The 23,996-nt window shown below is 53.6% G+C and overlaps 1 protein-coding gene across 12 annotated transcripts in view; it reads left to right on the top strand.

Moving 5' to 3' along the window:
- Positions 1–23,996, top strand: part of Kif1a (kinesin family member 1A) — an 89,230-nt gene that overhangs the window by 59,702 nt on the left and 5,532 nt on the right. For 6 of the 12 annotated variants that reach the window (XM_029539174.1, XM_029539176.1, XM_029539178.1 and 3 more), the window contains 18 exons: positions 2,155–2,240; positions 3,073–3,211; positions 3,311–3,479; positions 3,647–3,737; positions 4,106–4,224; positions 5,102–5,157; positions 5,917–6,025; positions 6,479–6,545; positions 6,650–6,734; positions 7,810–7,915; positions 10,145–10,171; positions 18,989–19,103; positions 20,028–20,161; positions 21,213–21,274; positions 21,666–21,811; positions 22,208–22,408; positions 22,965–23,042; positions 23,468–23,592. In XM_029539174.1, the coding sequence (XP_029395034.1) occupies positions 2,155–2,240; positions 3,073–3,211; positions 3,311–3,479; positions 3,647–3,737; positions 4,106–4,224; positions 5,102–5,157; positions 5,917–6,025; positions 6,479–6,545; positions 6,650–6,734; positions 7,810–7,915; positions 10,145–10,171; positions 18,989–19,103; positions 20,028–20,161; positions 21,213–21,274; positions 21,666–21,811; positions 22,208–22,408; positions 22,965–23,042; positions 23,468–23,592 (1,915 nt within the window). Of the gene's footprint in view, positions 1–2,154; positions 2,241–3,072; positions 3,212–3,310; positions 3,480–3,646; positions 3,738–4,105; positions 4,225–5,101; positions 5,158–5,916; positions 6,026–6,478; positions 6,546–6,649; positions 6,735–7,809; positions 7,916–10,144; positions 10,172–17,822; positions 17,847–18,988; positions 19,104–20,027; positions 20,162–21,212; positions 21,275–21,665; positions 21,812–22,207; positions 22,409–22,964; positions 23,043–23,467; positions 23,593–23,996 lie in introns of all 12 variants that reach the window. The other 6 variants (XM_029539180.1, XM_029539177.1, XM_021198077.1 and 3 more) reach the window with 2 other exon arrangements.

Raw genomic sequence — 23,996 nt, 5'->3', positions numbered from 1 at the left:
TCTCACACTCCAGGTTCTCACCCCCCCAGTCCTTACCCCCAAGGTTCTCACCCTCCAGGTTCTCACCCCCCCCAGGTTCTCACCCTCCAGGTTCTCACACTCCAGGTTCTCACACTCCAGGTTCTCACACCCCAGGTTCTCACACTCCAGGTTCTCACACTCCAGGTTCTTGCCCCCCAAGGTTCTCACCCTCCAGGTTCTCACACCCCAGGTTCTCACACTCCAGGTTCTTGCCCCCCAAGGTTCTCACCCTCCAGGTTCTCACACCCCAGGTACTCACACTCCAGGTTCTCACCCCCAAGGTTCTCACACTCCAGGTTCTCACCCCCCAGGTTCTCACACTCCACGTTCTCACCCCCAGGTTCTCATCCCCCAGGTTCTCACCCCCCAGGTTCTCAAGCCCCAGATTCTCACACCCCAAGTTCTTACACCCCCAGGTTCTCACACCCCAGGTTCTCAAAATCCCAGGTTCTCACCCCCCCAGGTTCTCACACTCCAGGTTCTCCCCCCTCCCCCCTATGTTCTCACCCTCCATGGTCTCACTCTCCTGGTTCTCACCCCCAAGTTTTTCACACCCCAGGTTCTCACCCTCAAAGTTCTCACACACCCCCAGGTTCTCACACCCCAGATTCTCACCCCCAAGTTCTCACATCCCAGGTTCTCACACCCCAAGTTCTCACACACCAGGTTCTCACACCCCAAGTTCTCACACCCCAGGTTCTCAAACTCCCAGGTTCTCACCCCCCCAGGTTCTCACACTCCAGGTTTTCACCTTCCAGGTTCTCACCCCTCCCCCCATGTTCTCACCCCCCAGGGTCTCACACCTGGGGTTCTCACACTCCTGAGTTTTTAATACCTCTAACCTTCAAATGCCTTTCTCCTCTACTCCAAAATGTTTGATCACTTCCCAGTATTTTGACCACATTGCTTTATTGTCTTTATTGATTTTGCTGTATTGTCAAACTCTCCTCCACCTGTGATTTCTAAGTTCTCCCCCACTATGCCCACCTTGGCTCCCACCTGTCACCAGCCATGATTACATGATTACTGTGTCCCTCAGCACTGCTCCAGAGGTCCCACCTAGCGAGGGGAGAGGAGCGGGTGGATTCCGAGCTAGTAGGGAACCCAGACTTCAGAGCCACCCTGGCCACATTGCTGGAAAGTGAATGTTACTGAGACATCTACACTTAGGGGAACAGAAGCATCCAGAACAACTTCTTTTCTGAGGACCTTATTCCCCTATCCAGCCAGGCCCTCCTCCTCTCTGGTCTATAGGCTCTTACCCACACTGGGTAGTGTTCCCTATTTTGTCCATGTGTTTTTAGAGTCCAAGGGGCTTGCCCACAGCCCTAGTGAAGGATGAGAAGGGCCCTGGAGGGGATCCTTGGGAGGACTGGTGAGTGACCCTATCTCTAAGGGCCACCACTCTAAACTCACTGGGACACAACAGTGGGTCCCCCATGAATCAGATGAGGTCTAATAGTTGGGAAGGTGCATGGGGCTCTGAGCCATGCCACAGCCCTGCCTTCCCCCAAGTCATTTTCCAGGAAAAGGGTCTATGATGAAATCTGACCTGTGTTGGTTCCCAAATCTTATATCAAGACTACTGGATTTTACTGTATTTGGGGTTGCAACTAATAATTCCCTATCTGGCAGTAGAAGAGAGAAATTTAGGAATCATACAACCTTGTCACCTCTCCCTGCCCCGTGGCCATGGGCTGGGCTCAGTTCATCCACTGAATTCTATTGGGGCTGACCCTGGTTATCAGACACTGTTAGTAGAACTACCCACAATGCTGGGGGTGGCATAATAGGACCCGTGGGCTCTGAAGAAGCTGGTAGAGGTGTATCAAGACCCTACTGTTCTCTTCTGAACACCAAGATCAGGTAGTTCAGCATCAGACTATGTAGGGCTTTTGGCTCACATTGAGTGGTCCTTGGCAAGAACATACCTCTGGGTCCCTGAGGCAACACACAGCGGTGGTCGGTGTGTCCTGGTGACTACTGAGTTGCAGGTAGTGATGTAGCTGCTCAGTCTAGTAAAGAATCTGCTCACACATTGCTATACCCTCTCCAAGGCCCTGGGGCCATTTGACCTGGCTCTGTCCTCTATGGAAAACAAGTTGGCCAATCACCTGCATGTTCCTCTTGCAGCTGATGAAGAGGCTCCGGATTATGGCTCAGGTGTCCGTCAGTCAGGAACTGCTAAAATCTCCTTTGATGACCAGCATTTCGAAAAGGTACTATGAAGGTTTGCCTTGTAGACTGGGGAACCCCTTCCACTGATCCCTAGGCTCTGAGGGCCAGCCTCAGCAGGGTACCAGGGGTGTTTATGTCTGTCCCATCCCTTGCTGTCCAAAACACACACTGTCCCTTTCCCAGTTTATCAGGACCCACTTGGTCCAACCATCTTCCTGAGTCTCACACAGCAAGGCATAGAGTTGGTAAGTAGAACCAACGTTTAGAATAGGCACCCCCATTCTCTCCTCTCTCACATTAGACGTTCTTGGGGGTCCCACAGCATTCTAGATTTTTCTACCATCCTTCTTCCTGCCTTCTCCAACACCTATGGGAATGGGGATGACCTCATTGAGGCTACCCACCTCTGACCCTCACAGAAAGAACTCTCTCAGGAGACAGTAGAGGTTGAGCCCAGATAGTACCCCTCCCCAGCCATGCTTACTTGGCTCTCTGGCTCAAGATCTCAGTCTACAGGTGTCCGAGAGTCTGCCTGTGAGCTTCCCCAGGAAGTACTCTGGTACCCTGGGAGTAGAACTAAGGCCAGGAGTGGCTCTCTGTTTTCCTTCACTGTGTCTCTCACACTGAGGCATATGGAATGTTCCTCTCAGGCAATTCAAACCTCAACTCGCCTAAACCAGAGAGAGTGTCAAAGTGGGCCACTCATGGTCATAGGGATGTAGGCCTAGAGAGGTGGGTGCTTCATCTAGGGGCCAGTGGCAAGTCTTGCTCAGGATGCTAGAGACCCAGGCGCCAGTGCACAGATCCCTACAGCCTGTGACAGGGTGGCCTAAGCTTAGCCAGCTAGCTCTCCAGCTTTCTCTGTTTTCACAGTTCCAATCTGAGTCCTGCCCTGTGGTGGGGATGTCCCGCTCAGGAACCTCCCAGGAGGAGCTGCGCATTGTAGAAGGCCAGGGTCAGGGGGCTGATGCTGGGCCTTCAGCTGATGAAGTTAACAACAACACCTGTTCAGGTGGGTGCAGCCCCACCGTGTGGATCACGTGTGTGTGGGACCAGGGCTTGAAGAGCATGGAATCTTGTGACCCCATCACTCTGCTCTGGCTCCCAACAGCTGTGCCTCCTGAAGGCCTCATGGATAGCCCAGAGAAGGTTGCCCTGGATGGGCCTCTGGACACAGCCCTGGACCACCTCCGTCTAGGCAGTACCTTCACCTTCCGGGTGACAGTCCTGCAGGCGTCCAGTATCTCTGCTGAATACGCTGACATCTTCTGCCAGTTCAAGTGAGCCTGTTGTCTATGCCCTGGGTTGCTGGGAAGTAGGTACTCTCCTGAGGGGTACGCAGCCCACCTAGGCTGTGCTAGGGGCTACTCGGTCTCATGCAATGCCCAGTGAGGCCATGGGTCCTTGCTGCAAGCCCTTGCCCCCACTTCCTCTTCTTTCTCTTCAGCTTTATCCACCGCCACGATGAGGCCTTCTCCACTGAACCCCTGAAGAACACTGGCAGGGGACCCCCTCTTGGCTTCTACCATGTCCAAAATGTAAGTGCTGGCCCTTACCCACCAGCACCCAAAGGCCTTGGCTCTCTCTTCCACCCATTCTTTCTCCTGAGTGGACTGTCCTGGAGGCTGTCTGGCATCAGGTTGTGGAACCTTCAATGCCATGCTGGGATGTTAGCATTACATCTAGGTACCGGGGGATCAGTAATGGGTTTAAAATTGGAGCCTTGCATCCGTGTAGAGCTCCTGGAAGCTGCTCACAACGAACCTTGAGCAGACATGAAGAGAGAGTACTCAGGGAAATCATCACTGGGATTTGTGCTAAGGGCGGGGCCTGGAGTGTGGAGTTTTCACGGACACTGAGCACTTACAGATCCGACCCATACTCTCCCCCCCCCCTTTTTATTTAGATTGCGGTAGAGGTGACCAAGTCCTTCATCGAATACATCAAGAGCCAACCCATTGTGTTCGAGGTCTTCGGGCACTACCAGCAGCACCCGTTCCCACCTCTTTGCAAGGACGTTCTCAGGTCAGCTGCCTAGGTCACCCAAGTGTCCTTTTCTCCAGGCAACAGAGCCCAAGTACCTCTCATTCCCCCTCCTTAGCTGACCAGGATGGTCAGAGCATGGCCCATGCCTGCCTCTCCCGTTTGGAACTGGGTCCTTTAAGGACTGTGTTGTCAGAACGTTGACCATTAGCCATGCATGGGAAGCATCCTGGGGATAGCCAGGTTTTGCTGCCCACTGGCCACTCCTGGGAAGGGAATGTCTGTCTAACTCCCTTATGCTTTTTAGTCTCCAAGGGTGGAGACTCAGAGGAGAAATCAGGGTGAGGGAGTCTCAAGAGACTGGGGTGTGAGGTTCAGGTACCTGTAGGTCATCTCACTGGATCCAGAGGTTGGGACAGGATAGGGAGCCATCCCGAGGTTGACTGGAGATGTGTTGACTGGCCTTCACTCATCTCCACCTCTGTCTCTTGACTGAGCAGACCTCACAGCTCAGGGATACCCAGAATATGGGAACAGAAGAGATTATTTGGGGCGCCAAGTCCCTGGAAGCTTACAGAACCTCTAAGATGGTTCAGGGGCCCTAAGGATTTCTCCTCTCCCATCTAAGTATGTACAGAGACCTGGGCTCTTCCTGGGTCTATGGAACACAAGAATAGGAGACACATAGATATGGAAACACATGGATATTGGGGGTATATAAATATGGGGGACACGTGGATGTGGGGACATGTGGATATGGGGGACACATGGATATTGAGGATACATGAATATTGGAGACAAATGAATATGGGGGACATATAATAGGCTTCTTGTCATACTTCTCTACCCTGAGCTGTCCACTCTAGCTGGGACTCACAGACATCAGCCCAGGTCTGCTCACTCCGGCTTTCCTCCACAGCCCCCTGAGGCCCTCACGTCGCCACTTCCCCAGGGTCATGCCGCTGTCCAAGCCAGGTAGGTGAGGGTCTCCTGAGTCCAGTGGGGGCAGTGAAGGTCCACACGACAGCGGTGAGTGTGGTTGAACCTGCTGTGAATGTCATGGTCTTCCAGGCTACAGATGCCATAGCAGGTATCTTTTGGCCTGCTTCATGTCTGTGGAGGGTATAGTGTTTAGCTGTGTGCTCTTTTGGTCATCCCAGTCCACAAGGGAGACATTTAGAGCCAGTGTCTGGTGGCATGATGAGTACTCAGAGGGGACTTTGTGGAGGAAAGGCTCAGAGCAGGGGCTATGGGCAGACATGGTTGGGCCCAGGAATACTGGGAGGCAGATGCTGTCAGGAGGTGGACATATTGGAGGACGAGCGAAGCTGAGTTTAGGGCATGCGAGGTAAGGTGTGGGTGCTGGCAGAACATACTTGGACTGATACATTTGGCTGTAGTCAAGGGTGGCGCAGGTAACAGGCCAAGCAGAAGTGTCCTGTCCATAGGATAGGAGCTCTGAGCAAGTGTTTCTGCTGACTTAGTGGTGTATAGAGTGAAGCCAACACCCTCATAGCCAGATGTGTAAGGCCACATGCTCATCCTGGAGTATAGAGCATAAGTGGCCACACATCTGAGACCACTTCAGGTTTCTCATGCCTGGCTGCCTACAGCTCGGGGTGACCTGGTCATGGGTATATCAGTGGGCACCTCTTTGGGAAAGTTATTGCCCATGCAGCCTTTAATGCCCTCTCCCCGATACTCCATTACAGCATCACTTTCTTGTCTTCCTAGTGCCTGCCACTAAGCTCAGCACGATGACTCGGCCTTCCCCAGGTCCCTGCCACTGCAAGTATGACCTGCTGGTCTACTTCGAGATCTGCGAGCTGGAAGCCAATGGCGAGTGAGTTGGGTACCCACTGTGCTCATGTTGGGCACTAGCTTGGGACCCAAGAGGATGTGATTAAAGAAGAGAGGGCACTAGAAACAGTATTCTGGTAGCCGCTGAGAATTCACAATGGCTAACTTGGAAAAGGAGGGTCCGAGCTGATGTCTGGGGAGGCCTGGGACCAGGTTCTCCATGAGCGTCCCAAGCTTAAGGCACAGTACAGGAGCCCTGGCATTACCTAGGTCACTGGTTGTAGATGTCTGATTTGTAGGGATGGGGAAATATGAGACCCTGGGAGCTTCTGTAGAGTCAGCCCAGAAGAACCTGACTCTGTGAAGTACGCTCCTTGCTCTCCTGAAGGGGTGGTCAAGGCTCCCGTTTTCAGCTCTGTTGACTATGGGATCAGGTCCTGTGCTACGGGTGGGATGGGGAAGGGGCTCTGCACCTTACCATCACCATCTTTTCCAGTTACATCCCTGCTGTGGTGGACCACCGTGGCGGCATGCCGTGCATGGGGACTTTCCTTCTCCATCAGGTGGGGAGCCTTAACCTGACCAACTCAAAACTTGTTCCCCCACCCCACCCAGAAGTTATATCCCCAGTGTCAACTAACTGTCCCCCTCTCCTGGCGTGTGGCAGGGCATCCAGAGACGGATAACCGTGACACTGTTACATGAGACAGGAAGCCACATCCGCTGGAAGGAAGTGCGCGAGCTAGTTGTGGGTGAGTGGGGCAGGCAGAGGTTGCCTTTGCACAAATACCTGGGCACTAACCACAGCACTGCCCTGAGATGTGTGACTCTGACTCGGGTCACGAAGTCTTCCTGTGCCTCCTCAGCCTGTCACCCAAAAGGGAGAGCCTTGGATTTGTTATAGCCTCAAGTTTCTTCCTAATCTGTGTTGCCCTTCCAGGGTTGCTGAACCAAAAACTAAATGGCTTAAAACAGCAGACAATGGCTGGGCATCATAGATCTGGAAATCAGGGTGCCAGCAATAAGCATGCTGTCTGGGACGCTGCAGGGTCCTTCTCTGCGTTACCTGGTCTTGGGAGGTGGCTATAGTCCTGAGTGTTTTTAGCTTGTAGAAGACTATTCCAATCCCCAGGCACTGGAGAATTCCAGGCACTGGAGAATTCCAGACACTGGAGAATCTGGCATTCAAAACGGGAGGGGGTTGGCTGGAGGACCCCAAATTGCCTCCTCCCAGAATCCTTGTGCTACAGAGCTGCAGGGAAGTAGCTAGACTGTGCAGGGGAAGAAAGGGAAGCGACGCACTCTGTTGCCAGAGCAGGGGACTTAGGAGCCATTTGTGTGCTCCTTCAAGTGATCGGAGAGTTGCCTCCGGGATGAGGAATTATGAAATGAAGCATCTCTCGCAGACAGATGGACTTCAAATGCAGGGGTCTCTTGGTTCTGGAAGGGTGGCCAGTACTCAGAGTTATTGATATTTTAAAGCATTAAATGGGGTAGGGCCATCCCCTCATCTTGCTTTGTTCTCCGTGTTCCACAGGTAGCCCGAGCTTGTTAAACTAGACAGCTGAGATCCACCAGAAAGTGTAATTATAGCTGAAATATAGAAAACCAGGCTAGAAGGAGACAGAAGGAAAAGGAAATGACCATGTTACAGGAGCCACCAGGACCCACCCTTCAGCCTCCCTGTCCACTCTGGTGTCTTTGACTGCATGGCCCGTAGTCATGTAGGGAATCCACTTGCCATCTTAGCTTCTGTCCAGAGGCCTCCGCATATCACAAGCACTAGACTTCCTAGGCACTGACACCCAGCCACTGCCCTTCCCATAGGTCGCATCCGAAACACTCCAGAAACTGATGAAGCTCTGATTGACCCCAACATCCTGTCCCTCAACATCCTCTCATCAGGATACGTCCATCCAGCCCAGGATGACCGGTGAGTACCACAAGAAAGGTGGGGGGACCACAACCCCTGCTGACCAACTCCCGCAAAGGTCAACCACAAACCTACTGTAGCCTCCACTGACCCAGCCACTCATGGCATGCCCAGCTCCAGGTCTACCTGCCCTCTTTCTGACCCTTGAGGGAACAGTGCAGTGAGTGGTTGACCATGGGCCCTGGGTCTCTCTGCTCACTTGATCGCATGTCTCCCATTTCTGGTTTACACACTCATGTTATCCCATCACCTAACGGGGGACCAGCATGGGCTGAGTGGGAGTTAAGTCCTGCCCTGAGAGTTCGTGGGCAGACGGTTGGTGGGATGGGATGGGAGACTGACATGCAGGCCATGGTTCTGAGGACCACACTGGTGTGAACAGGTCTGAAGTCTCTGGCAGTTGTCCCAGGAATGGGTGGTGACAAAGAAGCCATCCTGAGCCCGCAGAGTTGGCAGTTGAGCTACTTGGGTAGAGGGTGACTGTGGGTCACCAGTTGTCACATGCTTCTCGTCACTTTCCAACCTCCACATTGTCCCAGCTCCCATCCTTATCTGAACAGGAGAGGGGTAATGGAGCCCTAAGATGCTCTTGGCAGCCCTGTAGGGTTTTCCAGGGTACATGAGCATGACAGAGGTCTCACAAAGGCTGCCAAGGGCCAGGCACTGCAAGAGTCACCCTGTCAGGGAGGATGCCCAACTAGACAAAGGCGCCTGGGACAGTCTTCCAAGGACTTGTGGTGACGTTTAGCAGGGCCTGAGCCCCAGCCTGGCTCTTTCCCAGTAACTCAGCCTGGTGCTGTGCCAAGGAGCAGAAAGCTGACCTGGGAGCTACAGCTAGGGCTATTTGTGGAGAAACACGTTTTAAAGGTGTGGCACCCTTGGAGAGTCGAGGGAGGATCACCCCTGTGGGGGAAGGGTTGTATGGCCCCAGAATCCTGGGCATGGCCTGTGTTCTTCCAGCTCCTGAGTCCAGAGCTCCACTTCTTCAGACAGCTGAGGAGGAGCTGGAAGAGGTCCTCCTCTCCCATAGGCATAGCGGGAGGTAGCCAAGGGCAGGGCAGGGATGGGCAGCAGTCAGGACAGAGGACAGGACAGAGGCCCTAGCACACACATGGATCTGGTCCTCACTCTATATTTCTGGAGGTGTTTTCTCAGGAACACGGCCCTCTGAGGGCTAGGCTGGAGTTCACAGCAAGAACTAGGAGGGAGCCAGACTCTGACACGAACTGGGATCTAGAGCTTCCTCTGGCCATCCATCTCTTCTTGCTCCGCAGCCTGCTGAGGCAGAGAGGCCCACTACTGCTAATATGGGTGCTGCCCCTGAGTGTGGACCACTATGCCTGGGCATGGGAATTGAGGACCACAGAGGCAAGGGTGGGGGCTGGGACAGTCTGTCTGTCCCTGAGTGCTAAAGAGATGCTTTGGGGTCTGGGAGTGACTTAACATTCGACCTCTGACCATCCATTGCAAGCATTCTGGGGGAAAGGGAAAGTGATGGGGTCGGAAGGTCCGTGGATAGCTCGGAGCCCCTGGGCTTCCCATCCTAGTTGTCTCCTTGGACTGAAGACCTTGTTGCTGATGTCTCCCTGTCATCTCCCCATCAGCCCAGATGTTGAGGTGTCCTTGACTCTGGCTAGGCGGGGGTGACTGGGAGGTCAAGACTCATTGTACCTAAGCTGGCAGAACTTTGGTTAAGCAGGCTCACCCATGGCACTGAACTGACTAGCTTCAGTCCAACCCCACATCTAGGCTGGAGGCCCTGGGTGCTGGGAGGACGGACGGTATAACAGGGGAGCACAGATGTGGCCCCTCGCTTGGCTCTTGCCCTTGCTGCTCCTGCTGGTGCAACCCCAGCCCCCCTTTACCCCGAGAAAGTCTCAGGCACGCACCTTAGCCCATGGCCTCCTTCCCAGGGCCCACTGGGGCCAGCTTCTTGTTCCCTGGACATGGCTGACATCCTAGGAGCCTTTGTGGACCAGGCTGCTCAGAGACCAGCCATAGAGGCTGAGGCTTGGGCCTGGCCTAGCTCTGCCCAGGGCCTCAGGCTGCCATGCGCTTTGCCACACCTGGGCCTCTTCCTGCTCCATGGTCCTTGCTTCGCAGCCTCCTTGGCCCCTGAATAGGTCTGCCAGTCACAGGCAGCCCCTGCTGCCGCTTGCTGCTGCTACCCCGCTGTCCCGCTGCCCACCCGCAGCCCTTCACTAACGTGTGGTTGTTTGTGTTTTGCAGGCAGTTTCTTGATTCGGACATACCTAGGTACCATTTCTGTCCCTCGGTTTGATTTCGGCCTCTACCTTCCCTCTTTCCCTGGTCACTTAACACAACCCTGAACTTGTAATTTCCAGCTTTTTTCAACTCATAACTTGCTCCCCTTTCCTCCCTGTTTCTCCCTCCTTTTAATTTCATTCCTTTGGAATATCATTCTGGTTTTATTTTCATGTCCCTCCCCTAGCCCCCATCTTCCTGGCTGAGTCTCTCCCGCCCCCTCTGGCCTTCTCTCCTGATTTCAGCTGCTTTTGTAGTTTTCTGCCTCTGTAGACACTGGCTGGCCTCCCGCTCCTCCCACCCCAGCCTTGCCTTCTATGCCGACCTCTAGCCTGGCCACCAGTCGCTGCAGGCATCTCCCGCATGCAGGCTGGACCACCCGGCTGCTGGGCTGCACCAGCTCACAAGGGCCAGCCACTCCCTGCAAGGGGCCATAGCAGGCAGAGCTGGGAGCACGGGGAAGGGGCAGGCAGGACCCACTGCCAGGAGACTCGGGCTCCCATGTGTTCCACAGCTGCCCAGGAGCCCTTCCCAGGCCATGTCAGGAAGAGGGGCCTCTATCTAGCTCTGCTACCCTTGCCACGGCCTCCGCCTCGCTTTTTGAAGTGGCAGGCAGTAACTCCATGAGAAGACTAGCAGGCTTTTCAACGTGGCCTGTATCCATTTCAGACTTGCTCTCAGTGCTGGGTCCTGGTAGGAGAGATTGCTGTAGCTTCCTTTCACCCGGCTTGAGGAAGTCCCTGCACACACTAACCTATGATGGGGCTCAGTGACCACTGGAGAAGGACAACCTTCAAGTCTTGAGTCCATACTGGGTCCAGGAAGAACTTGGGAACTGCTCTCAATGGGAAAAATTGAGCCAAAGCATCACCTCTGGACAGTTGCAGGGTGGTGGCCAGAGCTTCATGGAGGTCATCTGATTCCTGGGTCAGCTTTCTTAAAGCCCTGAGTGCTTTCACGTTTAAGCTGCACCACCTAGACAGCTCTAGAGAGAGTGGGCACATCCAGGACTTCAGGTCCTTGTCTGGTCACGGTTGTCATGGTCAGTGCAGATAATATTAATTTGCTACCTCTTGCCTGGATACCTGGGAGTGAGGGCTCCAGGAGGAGAACCTATGGGCGGGGCTGTGGCCCTCTCAAGCATATTCTCTGGGTCATGGGGGTGGGACACATCTAAGTTATTGAGCAGATCTTTTTTATGTGCTGAGTGGCTCCTCCCTGGGGAACCTGGGGCTAAGTGAGGCAGAAACCTCATCATGAGACAACTGAAGTGGTGGCCAAACTCAAGCAAGGGACACAGTCGTACCAAGCCTAAGCATTTCTGAGGCTCTCTCCCTACCAAGATGAGCTCACCGGAAGAGGTGGCCTGTGGGCTGGCTCTGGAGGCAAATAATCTATGCTCAACCCCATAGAGAACTGAGCTTGTATCTGCCGGTGGCGTCGGTTTGTTTGAGAGGTCTCCTTGACTGGGTCAGAAAGCCCCAGCTGTAAACATCTGGTGCCCCCTGGCTAAGCAAGGAGACGTTGGCATAGTGCAAAGGAAGGGATCTCGGCTTCTTCTCTTTGGGGTCTCTTCCTCAGCTCACAGGTCACAAACTCCTGCTTATGCACCTGGGTTTGACCTTCCTGTAATTGTCTCTCCCATTCTAAAGATAAATTTGATAGGAACAGGCCTGGGGCTTGCCCTCATGGGGAGGGAGGGAGGGAGGGAGGGAGGGAAGGAGGGAGGGAGAGAAGGAAGGAAGGATGGAGGCAGAGGCAGGCAAGAAAGGAAGGAAGCAAAGAAGGGAATGAATCAGTCCTTAGCCTGTTCCACAGGAGAGGGAGCCACTGTGGTGGCCAGTACGATCACCACTGTCACGAAGGGGAGAAACCTTATCCCATGTGGTCTTGGGACTGCACAGCTGAGCTAGAGGCAGCCTGACGGAGTCATTTGCTATCTAAAGGTGGAAAACTGCCAAACCTTTCTGGGAATCAACTCGTCCCTGAGGATAGGGAGCCGTGGTAGCTGCAGGCTGGGGTAAATTAGCTGCTTCAGGCAAAGCTCTCAGCTCAGACCCAACACAGAGACTCCCATTATTGTCACCGACCGTGACTTTTGTGTGTAACTGCAGAGCTCGTGAAAATTCACAGTTTTTATCCTAACAGCCGAGGAACCACAGCAAGGGTCCACCGCTGGGGATCACATATGGGGCCTTCATGAGAGGCGTGGCATGTTAGCGTGGGTGTTCGTTGCTTACCCACATTTTATAGGACATTCGATCTGACATTCTACCCATCCTGTGGTCAATGGCCTCACATTTTGCCTCCCTGACTTAGGGGTTTACCTGGATGGGCATAAGGGTAACAGACCCTTCTGGAATATCCATCGATAGTAGAAGAGCTGCTGGATCCTCGCTATCTTACTTGCCAAGTTTTGGAATTCATTTTCCTAGTGCTTTGAGGGTTCTCTAGCTTCCTGGAGAGGGCCAGGTGAAGGGTCTCATAGAAAGCTATTCCCCGTCTACATCCCCTGATTCGTTGTGAGCTGATAGCATTCACTCTCTCATGAATCCCTGAGTCCTGTGAGCTGTATCTGGCTTGACATTGGGAATTGTGGATCCAGAGACCCAAAGCCTATTGGATGCTCATTTACCCTGCCCCCACTGAAGTTGCTGACTGAGCAGGTTCTGTCCTTGCCTTGAGGTCCAGGGGGTGGGTAGCAAAGAGCTTTGTGCATCAGGATCCAGCTCCTAAACCTCCTTGTTGAGGGGTGGGCCCAGTGGAGAGATAGCACCAGGGTGGAGGAGTTCAACCATACTGGGAGTAGAAAGGGGTCCTAGGAACACAAGAGGAGAGCCAGGGGCAAGGGCTTGGTTGCTTTCATGGTCAAATTAAGCAACTGATCAGAATTTCCCTAAAGGTAGGTCTGGCCAGATCCCTCCTTCTCCAAGGGTAGTGACAATCAGGACTGGGCCTGCAGATGTGGACCACGTCGTGGAATAAAGGCTGTCTTCCAGGGGCATGAGGCATTACCAGCTCTGGCTGCCTCTGCTGGGCTGTGGATCCAGCACCTTCCAGATGGATCTTGAGTAGACTCCCACTCCGTTTTTCTGGGTTCCCGTACATTCCCATTGTCAGTGAATCAGGATGCAGCTGTCTGCAACTACATAACCCCTTGTAGCCCGTTTGCCGTCCCAGCTTCTCAGCCCACATCCTTGGCAGGCTTCATGCTCAGCAGCACTTCCTTCTCTGGGATGTCCTCCTCTCCCACTTATCCTGGATCTTCCCTTTAGGGAATATGTCTCCAGGTTAGACTTCAGGCTTTAGCTTCATGGATCCCCAAAGGATGGAGCCCTCAAAGTAGCCATGGTGACCTTGAAGAGTGAAGAAAGTAGGTCATGATGATAAGGATGCAGTCAGAGAGGTGTCGAGCCACCATTAACCCACCAGGAGGGTTTGGAGTGCAGCTTGCTAAGATGCCTGGTCCAGCCTCCACAGAGTGTTTTGGTGGCAGCAGCTCAGTGTTTGTGCTAGGGAAGGGTCCAGCTGCATGAGGCCACCGTCTGGCCTGGGCCATCAGAGCTGGAACTATGATTAGTCAGGGTTCTCTAGAGCCACAGAACTTATGGGTAATCTCTATATAGTAAAGGAATTTATTGATGACTTACAGTCTGCAGTCCAACTCCCAACAGTGGTCAGCAGCAGCTGTGAATGGAAGCCCAAGGATCTAGCAGTTGCTCAGTCCCACAAGGCAAGCAGGCGAAGGAGAGAAAGAGTGTCAATCTTCCTTCTTCCAATGTCCTTACGCCGGGCAGTGATGGCGCACACCTTTAATCCTAGCATTTGGGAGGCAGAGGCAAGCAGATTTCTGAGTTCGAGGCCAGCCTGGTCTACAGAGTGAGTTCCAGGACAGCCAAGGCTATAGAGAGAAACTCTGTCTCGAAAAAAAAAAAAGAAAGAAAGAAAGAAAGAAAAGAAAGAAAGGAAGAAAGGAAAAAAGGGAACATTCTTCCAATGTCCTTATGTAGGTCTCCAGCAGAAGGTGTACCCCAGATTAAAGGTCTGTGCCACCACGCCTTTAATTCCAGATGACCTGTACTCAGAGGTCTCCTTGTCTTAATCTTCTGGAATTCATAGCCACTATGCCTCAAGAGCTCCATGCCAAGATCCAGGTCAGAAACTTGTATCACCCAGCCTCCAGATTAGAATCACTGGTGAGCCTCAAATTCTGGATTCCAGATATAGTCAAGTTGACAACCAGGAATAACCACTACAAGTGGGATCTGTGCTTGGCTGTGTATTGTGTCATAACCAGACCTTTAACACCGAATCTCCAAGGTCAGCCTCAAGGTCATTGTCCTCTCAGTTTGCCAACAGTCAAGCCCCAAGAGGGAAAGAACTGCCCTACTGTAATCTGGGGACTAATGACACACTGGGAGTCAGTGTGTGAGATAGCTTCCTTGGAGGACCTTAGTCTCCCCCTCTAGAAACAAACTTACCAGGGCACATCTGGGTTTCTGGCCACAGTCTTAGGCCTTGAGTTTTATATTTAGATCCTCAGAAAATCCACTTACAATGAGACCTACTTTGTTTGCACTCTGTGGCTGGGATACCTTTAAGATTTAAGGGTCAGAGACATTGGGGCACTTTGGTAATCAGCAGCAGCAGGCAGAGAGAGCTTTGCCAAAGAGTGAAAACATTTATTTACAAATGTGCATGGGAACTCACGTGTCATAGTAACCCACGTGTGTATTCAGAGTGTGAGGCAAGAGGAAGTTTTTTTTTTTTAAATCACACCAGGTGTTTTGAAATAGTAATCTTTAGCCACAGTGATCAATACCAAGGGACGTCAGTAATAGGTCAAATACGTACGCTGGGCAGCTATACTCGTAGCAGTACATGTGCAAGCTCATGGTCTTTTGACTGTCTTGTGACTGTTACAAATTGTGTAACGAGAAGCAATTGTGGTGAGAAGCCTCTCTTCATGGCTTTACCCCTTGTCTGTCATAGGGGACAAGTGGGGACAATGTACTCTTCCTTTCAGAATATCACAGACAGTAGGACCTGGCGCTCTGTGGAGCTTGGTGTTCTCAACACCCTCTGGAGGCCGGGCAAGAAGTGTAACTACCTTTGGAAGTATCAGCAGCTAGACCTAGAGCTGGGCTCCCATTGCTGATCCAGTTCTTCTGGTCAGACTGGGAAAACCATATGTTCCTAATTTACAAACATGTGGTGGCATGGGATCACTTGCCTAGGTCCCTGCAGCCTGGCTGTGATGATAGTGGAGGCAGATGGAGGAAGTGCTCCACAGCACCCACTGTCCTCCCTGTGGGCAACACTTACACAGTGAATCTGCAGTGCTCCTCACATGCGTCGTCCTGAGCCTGAGCACTGTACTTGCTGTACCACAGGTCTGAATTTGGCTGTCCTGTCTGTAGGCCTGCAAGGGCAGTTGTGTCCCCTGGGGAAAGACGAGAACCACCCAGTAGGTCCCCTGATGTCCCTCCAGGTCAAGTGAGCCAGTTGGAAGCAGCATGTTGCTTGGAGGCCCAGGCTGTTACATCCTTGGGCTTTGGTTATAGAAGGAGCCTTGTTAACCACTCTTCTGAGGATCCTATGTTACCTGCCCCACCCTCTGCATGGTACAGACTAGCCATTTGACATCCCTTCCATTAGAGGGGGGTCCAAGGGATGCCATGTCTGTGGGGACACTAAGGGAGTGAGCACAGTAGACAGGGGTTCAGGTGGCACCAGAGGGGCAGTAGCGATGGAGGGGCAGTTTGTGATGGAGGGACTTTCCCTGCGCTAGGCCTGCTTCCTAAACTGTATTTGGGGATGATGGGCAGCGGAACCAAAGCCAAAGTCAACTGAAATTCTCTGCTCACATGGAGATACCACTCAAGAGTTTCTAGTGCAGCAGTCTGGGGTGGAGCTCAAGAACCCACATATTAACACGTTCCCGAGTGGTGTAGGGTTTTAGCTCTCTGGACTGCCTCGTGACCAGCCGCTATGGTCCACTACAGGTTGGGAGGCTTGCGTCTGGAGAAAGCTTCTTGTTGAACAAAGGCCTCCTGCCACAAGAAGCAGGAAGTGCAAGGGTATGCACTGTCTCCTCTTCTTCTGGAGACATTAGTTCAGTCATGGAGAACCCCTGTCAACCTTACTTAATTCTACCGGGAGCCACATCTCTAGATTCTCTGTTTCCATCCTGCGGATGTCTCACAATGGGGCTTAAAGTTTGACCCAGGGATGCTGGGGCCCCCATCTCCAAATTGGCTAAATGTCAGCCTGTGAGGAGTGGGAGGCTGTGTGGAAGAGGTACTCGATGCCCAGTGACCCAAAGTGGATCCTGTACTCCACATGGTGTTAGCTTCCACTGTGGCCTCTAAGGGCTTTTGCATTGTCCATGACCTAGGCTCTCCTACGTAGTCCACCTTAGCTTCCCTAGATTCTGCTCTTCTGCCTCATGGTTGATGGTAATTCATCATGGGTCCCACATAACAGCCTGCACATTTGGTGGGTTCCACAAAGGCAGCAGCTCCTCTGCTTCCCCTGCAGTACCACCCAGCTCGGGCAGGGTTAAAGAACACAAGGACGCTCCAGACCCTCCACTCGTTGATTCATTGGGGGCATCACAGTCTGCGTCCCATGACCATTTGAGTCATGGCTGGTGGAGAGGAATGCTAGCCACAAGGCCCATGTGTGCAGCACACCCCTACCCCCCAAGGACAGCAGTTGACCTCTAAGGCCAGTGACCAACCGTCATTTGGAAGTGACTTGCAAGGAGCTTTGTTGTATTGATCCTAGAGCCTGTTTTGGTTGGCCACCTGGCTACTGGAAGATGGCGCAATTTTTGAAAGAGTTCAGTCCTGCCACAGAGAGTGGTCCAAATGGAGTCATACCTATCTTGAGTTGGTACCCCTTGCTCAAGCCTTCAAAGATATTCCAGCATGCAGAGTCCTCCATGCACTCAAAGGCCAATTTTTGTCTTCTCTCATTTGGGCCTGGACTAAGGCCACTTTAAGCTGGCAGAAACCACTAAATTTCCAGTAGTACCCCAGGTGAGCTCTGAGACCACATTGGTTTGGCCAGACTCATTTCTCTGGGTGTTCCACTCAGGGCAGAAAGGCAAGGATAGGTCTGGGGCTCAGTCCCTGAGGGGGAAGACTAAGCTGGGAAGGCCATACTCTTTCCAAGGGCACAGAGGGGGTTCTGTCTACACAAACACACACGCACGCACCATTCAGGAACTTCAGGCCACTTCAGAGATTTTGAAGGCAAAGAATGATAGATATAGATGCAAAGTCCAAGCAAGATGTGACAGGGCTGGTCCTAACCTGACATCATTGCAATGGTGACACTGGCTCCAAGATGTCCCATGCCAGCCCCATATGCTCTTCAGTCACATGTTAGCTCCTTGGTTCTGAAGGACACCTCATTGATGTGGGAACAGTTACTGCCCTGTACCACAAGGGAACAGTGCAGAGATATTTGGACCCTTGTGGTCATGGCCGGAGGCAGCTTCATGAGGATATGGGGTATCTGTGGGGTCGGGCTGGGGCTCCAGGGGGCCCCTCAGCAGCTGTGCTGGCCATGGAAGGACTGTTCTGACGTCTCGCTCTCTTCTGTGTGTGTGCGTGTGTCCTGGCTGCGCCCTTAGCGTTTCCTTCGGAAATGACACTAGGTACAGGCACCATTATCTCCTGCCCTCGCTTGCTCCACCCCCTCTATCTGTTCCTTCCCCTTCTCCTCCAATGCTGCCTGCTCTTTACCCTGTTCTGGTTGCCCGCTGTCTCCACTTGCCTTAGACCTCTCCTTAGTGATATGTGTCTGACAGTGGCCTTGTCCAGCCTGCTTTGTACCGTGTCCCTGACCCATTGACCCCACTCCCTATTCCCTGGACAGTGTCATACAGGAAGAAAGGCAGTACCGGCCAATCTCACACATGGCCAGGCACCTCGGGGAGCCTGATGGTGCCCTTGAAAGGCCTGGCCATGAGGTAATGGGAGAGTTGCTGCCACCTGGCCTGTGAACTGTGTGTCTGTGAGGATGCTTGGAGGGAGTGGGACTGTGGAGTGGCTATGCTGTGAACTGGGGCAAATTCCCTCCCAGGGAACCCTGGATATTTAAAGTAAATGAAACATACTGTCACACAGCAGCCATCTTCCAGCGTAGGGGCCTACAGGGATTGTGGTACAGGGGTCCCCATGGTAGATGCAAGGTCCAAGCAAGGTATGACAGGGCTGGTCCTACCCTGACATCATTGCATTCATCAGTTCATTACCCTGAACTCCCCTGGGCAAATCTGGGCCCTGCTGACACCCCAGCTGGAGATAGGGACAGAGGGAAGATCCTGAGGTTGCTATTCCCATGGAACCCCTCTCAGGAGCCCATGAGATGCTGCCACTCACAGGCCGCTGTTTCCACTCCAAGCATCCTCCTCCAGGGCCTTTCCCTGGCAGCGCTGAATCTTAATGGAAAAGGTGGGCTGAGGAGGGTTTGGCCAACTCAGGGAGATCTCTTTCGATGCCTCCTTGCTCAGACTTCGAGGCTAGGACAGCTCCTCTCCCTTCCTCTGCCTTCTTCCCAGTCCACACTGGAGCAGAGGAAGCCGGGGCTGTCAGGCAATGAATGGCCCCATGGCGGCCCCTGCTTGGTTCCCGCTCTGAGTAAGGAGGGGTCCAGCCTTCTTGGTGCCACCCAAGCTTCCCAACCCATGATTCCAGTAATCTCCCTGCAGTTCTCTCTGTGTGTCTGTCTGCATGTTCCCATTCCCACCGAGAGCATCCCCACACGTTGTCTTTTACTTCATCTGCTTTCTTCCAGGACCTTCTACCAGTTTGAAGCAGCCTGGGACAGTTCCATGCATAACTCTCTCTTGCTGAATCGTGTCACCCCTTACCGGGAGAAAATCTACATGACGCTCTCTGCCTACATTGAGGCAAGAAATCCGCATCCACAACACCTCCTATAGCTTGAGGGGCTTGCCAAGAGACATGGAGGTCCATGGACCCCACTCTCTTCTCAGGGAATGCTTCAAGTCCTTGTGTAGACCCATATGCTTTTAATGGCAGTGCTCAAACCTAGTACATACCTATATCTTTAGTGCTTAGATGTCAGGTTTGAAACTGCAGGATGGCTGCATCATCACCAGACATTGCATCAATATCCCAGAAAATACAAAAGTAGAAGCCCTTCACTGCCCCTCCTACCCTCAGACCTTCAGTCACCAAGTCTATGGCCAGATGTGGGCTGTGGCCCTCTTCTGAGGCATAGGGAAAGACTGGACCGTGCTTCTGTCTGGACAACAGTAGCAAAGGAAGAGTCTGGAGAAGGTGGGAGCCAGGCCATCTAAAGGGCACCACTTCTCCAGAGAGCCAAATCACTCTAGATAACAATTGTGGGCTACCTCAGGGGTAGTGATGCAGCCTGGGAAATGCTGGCAGGGCCCTGACTCTATAGTCAGAGCATATCTGCTGTGAGATGCCTACTGTGCGCAGATGGGAGTTAGCAAGCATCTGCAAAAAGGAATTCATATCCTCACATTCAAGTGAGAGAAAATCCAAGCTCTGCCTTGATCTGCAGGAAGATTTCAGGCTGTGCCCTTGGTTACATAGCCAGGGAGCAGAGTAGGTCTAGTGCCCCGCACATCCTTGCTAATCTCTGTTTTCAGCAATGGGGTAGAGGGAGCAGGATCCTGGCTCCCTCCCCTAGGAATCTACTCAGGGTCAGGAGCAGGAATTAGCAGCCTTCAGTGGTTCTTATATCCTAATGAAGATGGGGTGGGTGTACATTGAGCCCGGTTGAGCTGGGGCCCAGGCGCTCTGGACCACTCTATGCCCACGTCCTCTGTCATGTAATGTAGATGGAGAACTGCACCCAGCCAGCTGTCATCACCAAGGACTTCTGCATGGTTTTCTACTCTCGGGACGCCAAGCTACCCGCCTCACGCTCTATTCGCAACCTGTTTGGCAGTGGCAGCCTGCGGGCCACAGAAGGGTGAGCTCACTAGAGTGGGCAGAGGAGGGGGTCTGTGTATCAAAGAAGAGAACTCACCAAGGGGGTAGGAGAGGACTGCCTCCTCTCATCCTGGGCATGTGGAGAACTGTGTTGGACTCAAATGCAGCCTTGGATGTCTCTCCCCCACCCCCCATCCCAGCGACTCCTGTGTGAAGAAGCCCTTAGCTCCATAGCACAGACCTGATAGGGTAAGGACCGACCTCTTACCATCCAGGTCTCTGCCTTCAGTTGCCCTGTTGGTCAGTGCAGCTCAAATAGGGGGCATTCATCATGTCAAGCAGGCATGAGGGAACCCTCTCTTCTCCATAGGAAGTGGAAAGGCCTGTGGACACCAACCCCCCCTTGGGTGCCCTGCACCCCCATCCCAGGAACCCCTGTCCTCAGGACTGCTTATAGCACACAGGAGAAGTGGGATGGGTGTATGGGGGTAGGGTGGGTAGAGGAGGACTGTGGGCAGAGCTTCAAGTGGGATGTGAGTTAAGTGGCTTTGTCAGACACTGCATCCATCCTCCTCCATTCTTGCCACTTCCTGTAGCTTCAGCGGTAGGGACTGGGCCAGAGCCACGGGAGAAGTGAGGCCCTCTGCAGCTCAGAGCAGGCCACTAATCTACTCCCATGGAGCCAGTGTCGAGGTCACACTGGGCACAGCAGAAGGTGCTTGGGGATCAGGACCCACTGGCCAACAAGGTCCATCTCTAGGAGAGGGCTGTGGTGTGACCTTGATGGGACTGGCGTCACAGGACTAGGAGGAGGGCTTCTCTGTGAGATGTGAGGCCTGCTGGGAACTGGTGATGCCTGATGCTGAGGGACTGGCAAATGTGTCCATGCCTCTTGGTGCCCCATGGATCATTCAGTTCACAGCAGAGCTGAGGTCTGGCATAAGGACCGCAGCTCAGGGTGAAACGTGCCACAGTTGGAAACAGGAACACTCTGCCTCAGACTGAGTCAGTGGTGGTGAGCTGACCCTAGTCTGTCTGTCTGTCCTCATAGCTGTGCCTAGTAACTGTGTCTCCTTCCTCTGATCCCTCAGCAACCGTGTGACTGGTGTGTATGAGCTCAGCCTTTGCCACGTGGCCGACGCAGGCAGCCCAGGTAGGAGACTTTCCTGATTACTCTATGCTGGGGCACGAGTCGGGGGCTGTGGGATGCCTGGCTTGCTCAGCCTCTGCTCCCCTTGCCTTGACTTCTGCTAAGTTGGGAGCCTCACCTGCAGATGCAAGTACTTTCCCTCCAGTCCCCCGTGTCCTCGATGGGAGGGCAGAGAGGAGGAGTCAAGTCTGCTGACTGCTGTGACCACCTATGTCATAGTCCCATGGGAGAGGGACCACCAGTTTCTTATGTGTAAGGTCCATGTGGTCCTGTGGCTTTGGGGTGGACCAAGGCCCAGGGGAGCCAGTCTTGAACCCAGAAAGGAATAAATGTCGGCAGCTGTGCCGGCAGCATTGGTATCTGTCAGAACTCTAGAGTGTCAATCTCCACGCAGGGATGCAGCGTCGGCGCCGGCGGGTGCTGGACACATCAGTAGCCTATGTCCGGGGTGAGGAGAACCTGGCTGGCTGGAGGCCCCGAAGTGACAGCCTGATCCTAGATCACCAGTGGGAACTGGAGAAACTGAGCCTCTTACAGGAGGTGAGTGTGGGAGCCGCTGGGGACCAAAAGGCCCCGGACTTCATTCTGGATCACAGCTGGATAGTTTCACTTGCCTAAGTGGATCCAGCCAGGGAAACCGCCCTCCGGAGGTGACACTGCTTGTCTAGCCACAGGGTGTATGTGGGGAGCAGGATGCAGAGGGATAGACCCCTGCGGCTCACAAAAGGATCCACGAGAATAATAGGTGTGCTGGTTATGGAGGAGAACACACACAGGCAGGACGTCTGAGTCCTGCCAGCAGTGTGTCCCTCAGGTCACCAGGTATAACCAGGCCTGGCAGACGTTCTCATGCTTTACCAGAGGACCTTGCTGCTGTGCATGGCAGCCAGCACCTGCCCTGGTTGGTACCCTCACTCACCTTGGTTGTCCTGGCAGGTGGAAAAGACCAGGCACTACCTGCTCCTACGGGAGAAGCTGGAGACCACCCAGCGCCCTGGCCCTGAGGTGCTGTCCCCAGCCTCCAGTGAGGACTCTGAGTCCCGTAGCTCTTCAGGTGCCTCTTCCCCATTGTCAGCCGAGGGTCAGCCGTCACCTCTGGAGGCTCCCAACGAGAGGCAGAGGGAGCTGGCTGTCAAGGTAGGTTGGGCGTGATGTGACCACGGCTTTGTCTTCACAGACCCTGGTCATTTCAAGGGTGACCCAAAGGCCCAGCCTGGTCTGTGGCCAGCTCCAGCCAGACTTGCTAGAATCTGGAGTGGGGAGGAGGAGGGACCAGTTCGCGCCTTACCTGCCACCTCACCCCACTTTACTCTCCTTCCGAAGCCTCGGCTTGAGGCCTTTCATAGGCTCCTCCCTAGGTGTGATTTGTCATCTTTTGATTCCCTGAGCTGCTGAGGAGCTAGCTCACTGCTGAGGAGCTAGCTCACTGCCGAGGAGCTAGCTCACTGCCCCTATTCAGAGCCAGTCCCTATTGTTGCTCTACAGGCCATTAGGGAGGCCCCACATCTTCAGGTGATGCTAATTCATAGCCTTCCTAGGAGCACAGGGTAGGAGTTCCCTAGTTTGGGAAGAGGTTCTACCCCCTTACCCTGACGTTCTTCATCAACTCCCGTCTGAGCCCGTCTAAGGCAGGGTGGATGGAGGCCCCGTGCTGCCACGGGTGCGGAGATGACCATGTGTTCTCTGTCTGCAGTGCTTACGACTCCTCATGCACACATTCAACAGGGAGTACACCCACAGCCACGTCTGTATCAGCGCCAGCGAGAGCAAGGTAGGGGAGGACCCCCCCCCCCGTTTCCAATAGTCAAGGGCAAGGCCCAGTGAGATACCTCATAAACAAGTAGCTGGTTTCATAAGGGCTGGAATCTGAGGAGGCTGGGGTATGAGTGAGGGCTTGACCCAGCCTAGCCCAGACCACGCGGTGTTGTTACCCAGGCCCTAAGTGTCTCCTGTTCTCTTCCCATCCCCTTAATGTTATCTGTTTTCCTGGAACCCTCACCCTGCAGGCTCCTACCTGCTCCAGAGGCTCATACCCCACCCTGTATAGCATCTGAAGGGGGAGCCCACCCGGGTCAGGGCAGTCCGATCCTGGTAGGAATAGTGAATAGTCACGGCTGTGTAGGAGTGTGTGGGGAGAAACCCCATCGTCCCAAAGGCCCAGAGACCCACCTGAGAAAGACTTTCTGTCTCCTGTAGCTCTCTGAGATGTCTGTCACCCTGATGCGGGACCCATCCATGTCCCCTCTGGGTGCGGCTACGCTCACTCCCTCCTCCACTTGCCCCTCTCTGATCGAAGGACGATACGGTGCCACAGACGTGAGGTGAGTGAGCTCTGCCCTACTGGGGGAGTTTCTAGCACCTTAAAGCCAATTGGTGATAGTTTCTGGGACTCAGGAATGGAGCGGGCAGGTTCAGGGGACTGTGGGCGCAGCATGGGACTTAAGGAAAGGTAGGGCATGGCAGAAGAACATGTTGGCCTTCTTGGAGCCCCGCTGTTCAGCTAGCGCCCATGCCCTCTTTCTCAGCCCGCACAAATAAAAGATGTATTAGTGAATAACCCCAGAAAGACGAAAACAGAAACACTCTCTTTCTAGGGACAGGGTTCCTAAAATACTCAGTGAGCCACCACTGGTACTTTAGAGAGGAAGGGAGGGTGTGTGGGCTTTAACACAGTGCAGAGGCTGGAGATGGTCCAAGAGGGAGTGGCATCTCCCCAGCAATGCAG

Source organism: Mus pahari, chromosome 5 (assembly GCF_900095145.1).
Source record: "Mus pahari chromosome 5, PAHARI_EIJ_v1.1, whole genome shotgun sequence".
NCBI lineage: Eukaryota > Metazoa > Chordata > Mammalia > Rodentia > Muridae > Mus > Mus pahari.
Note: the sequence above shows the minus strand (reverse complement) of the source record. Positions and strands in the feature narration are given on the sequence as shown.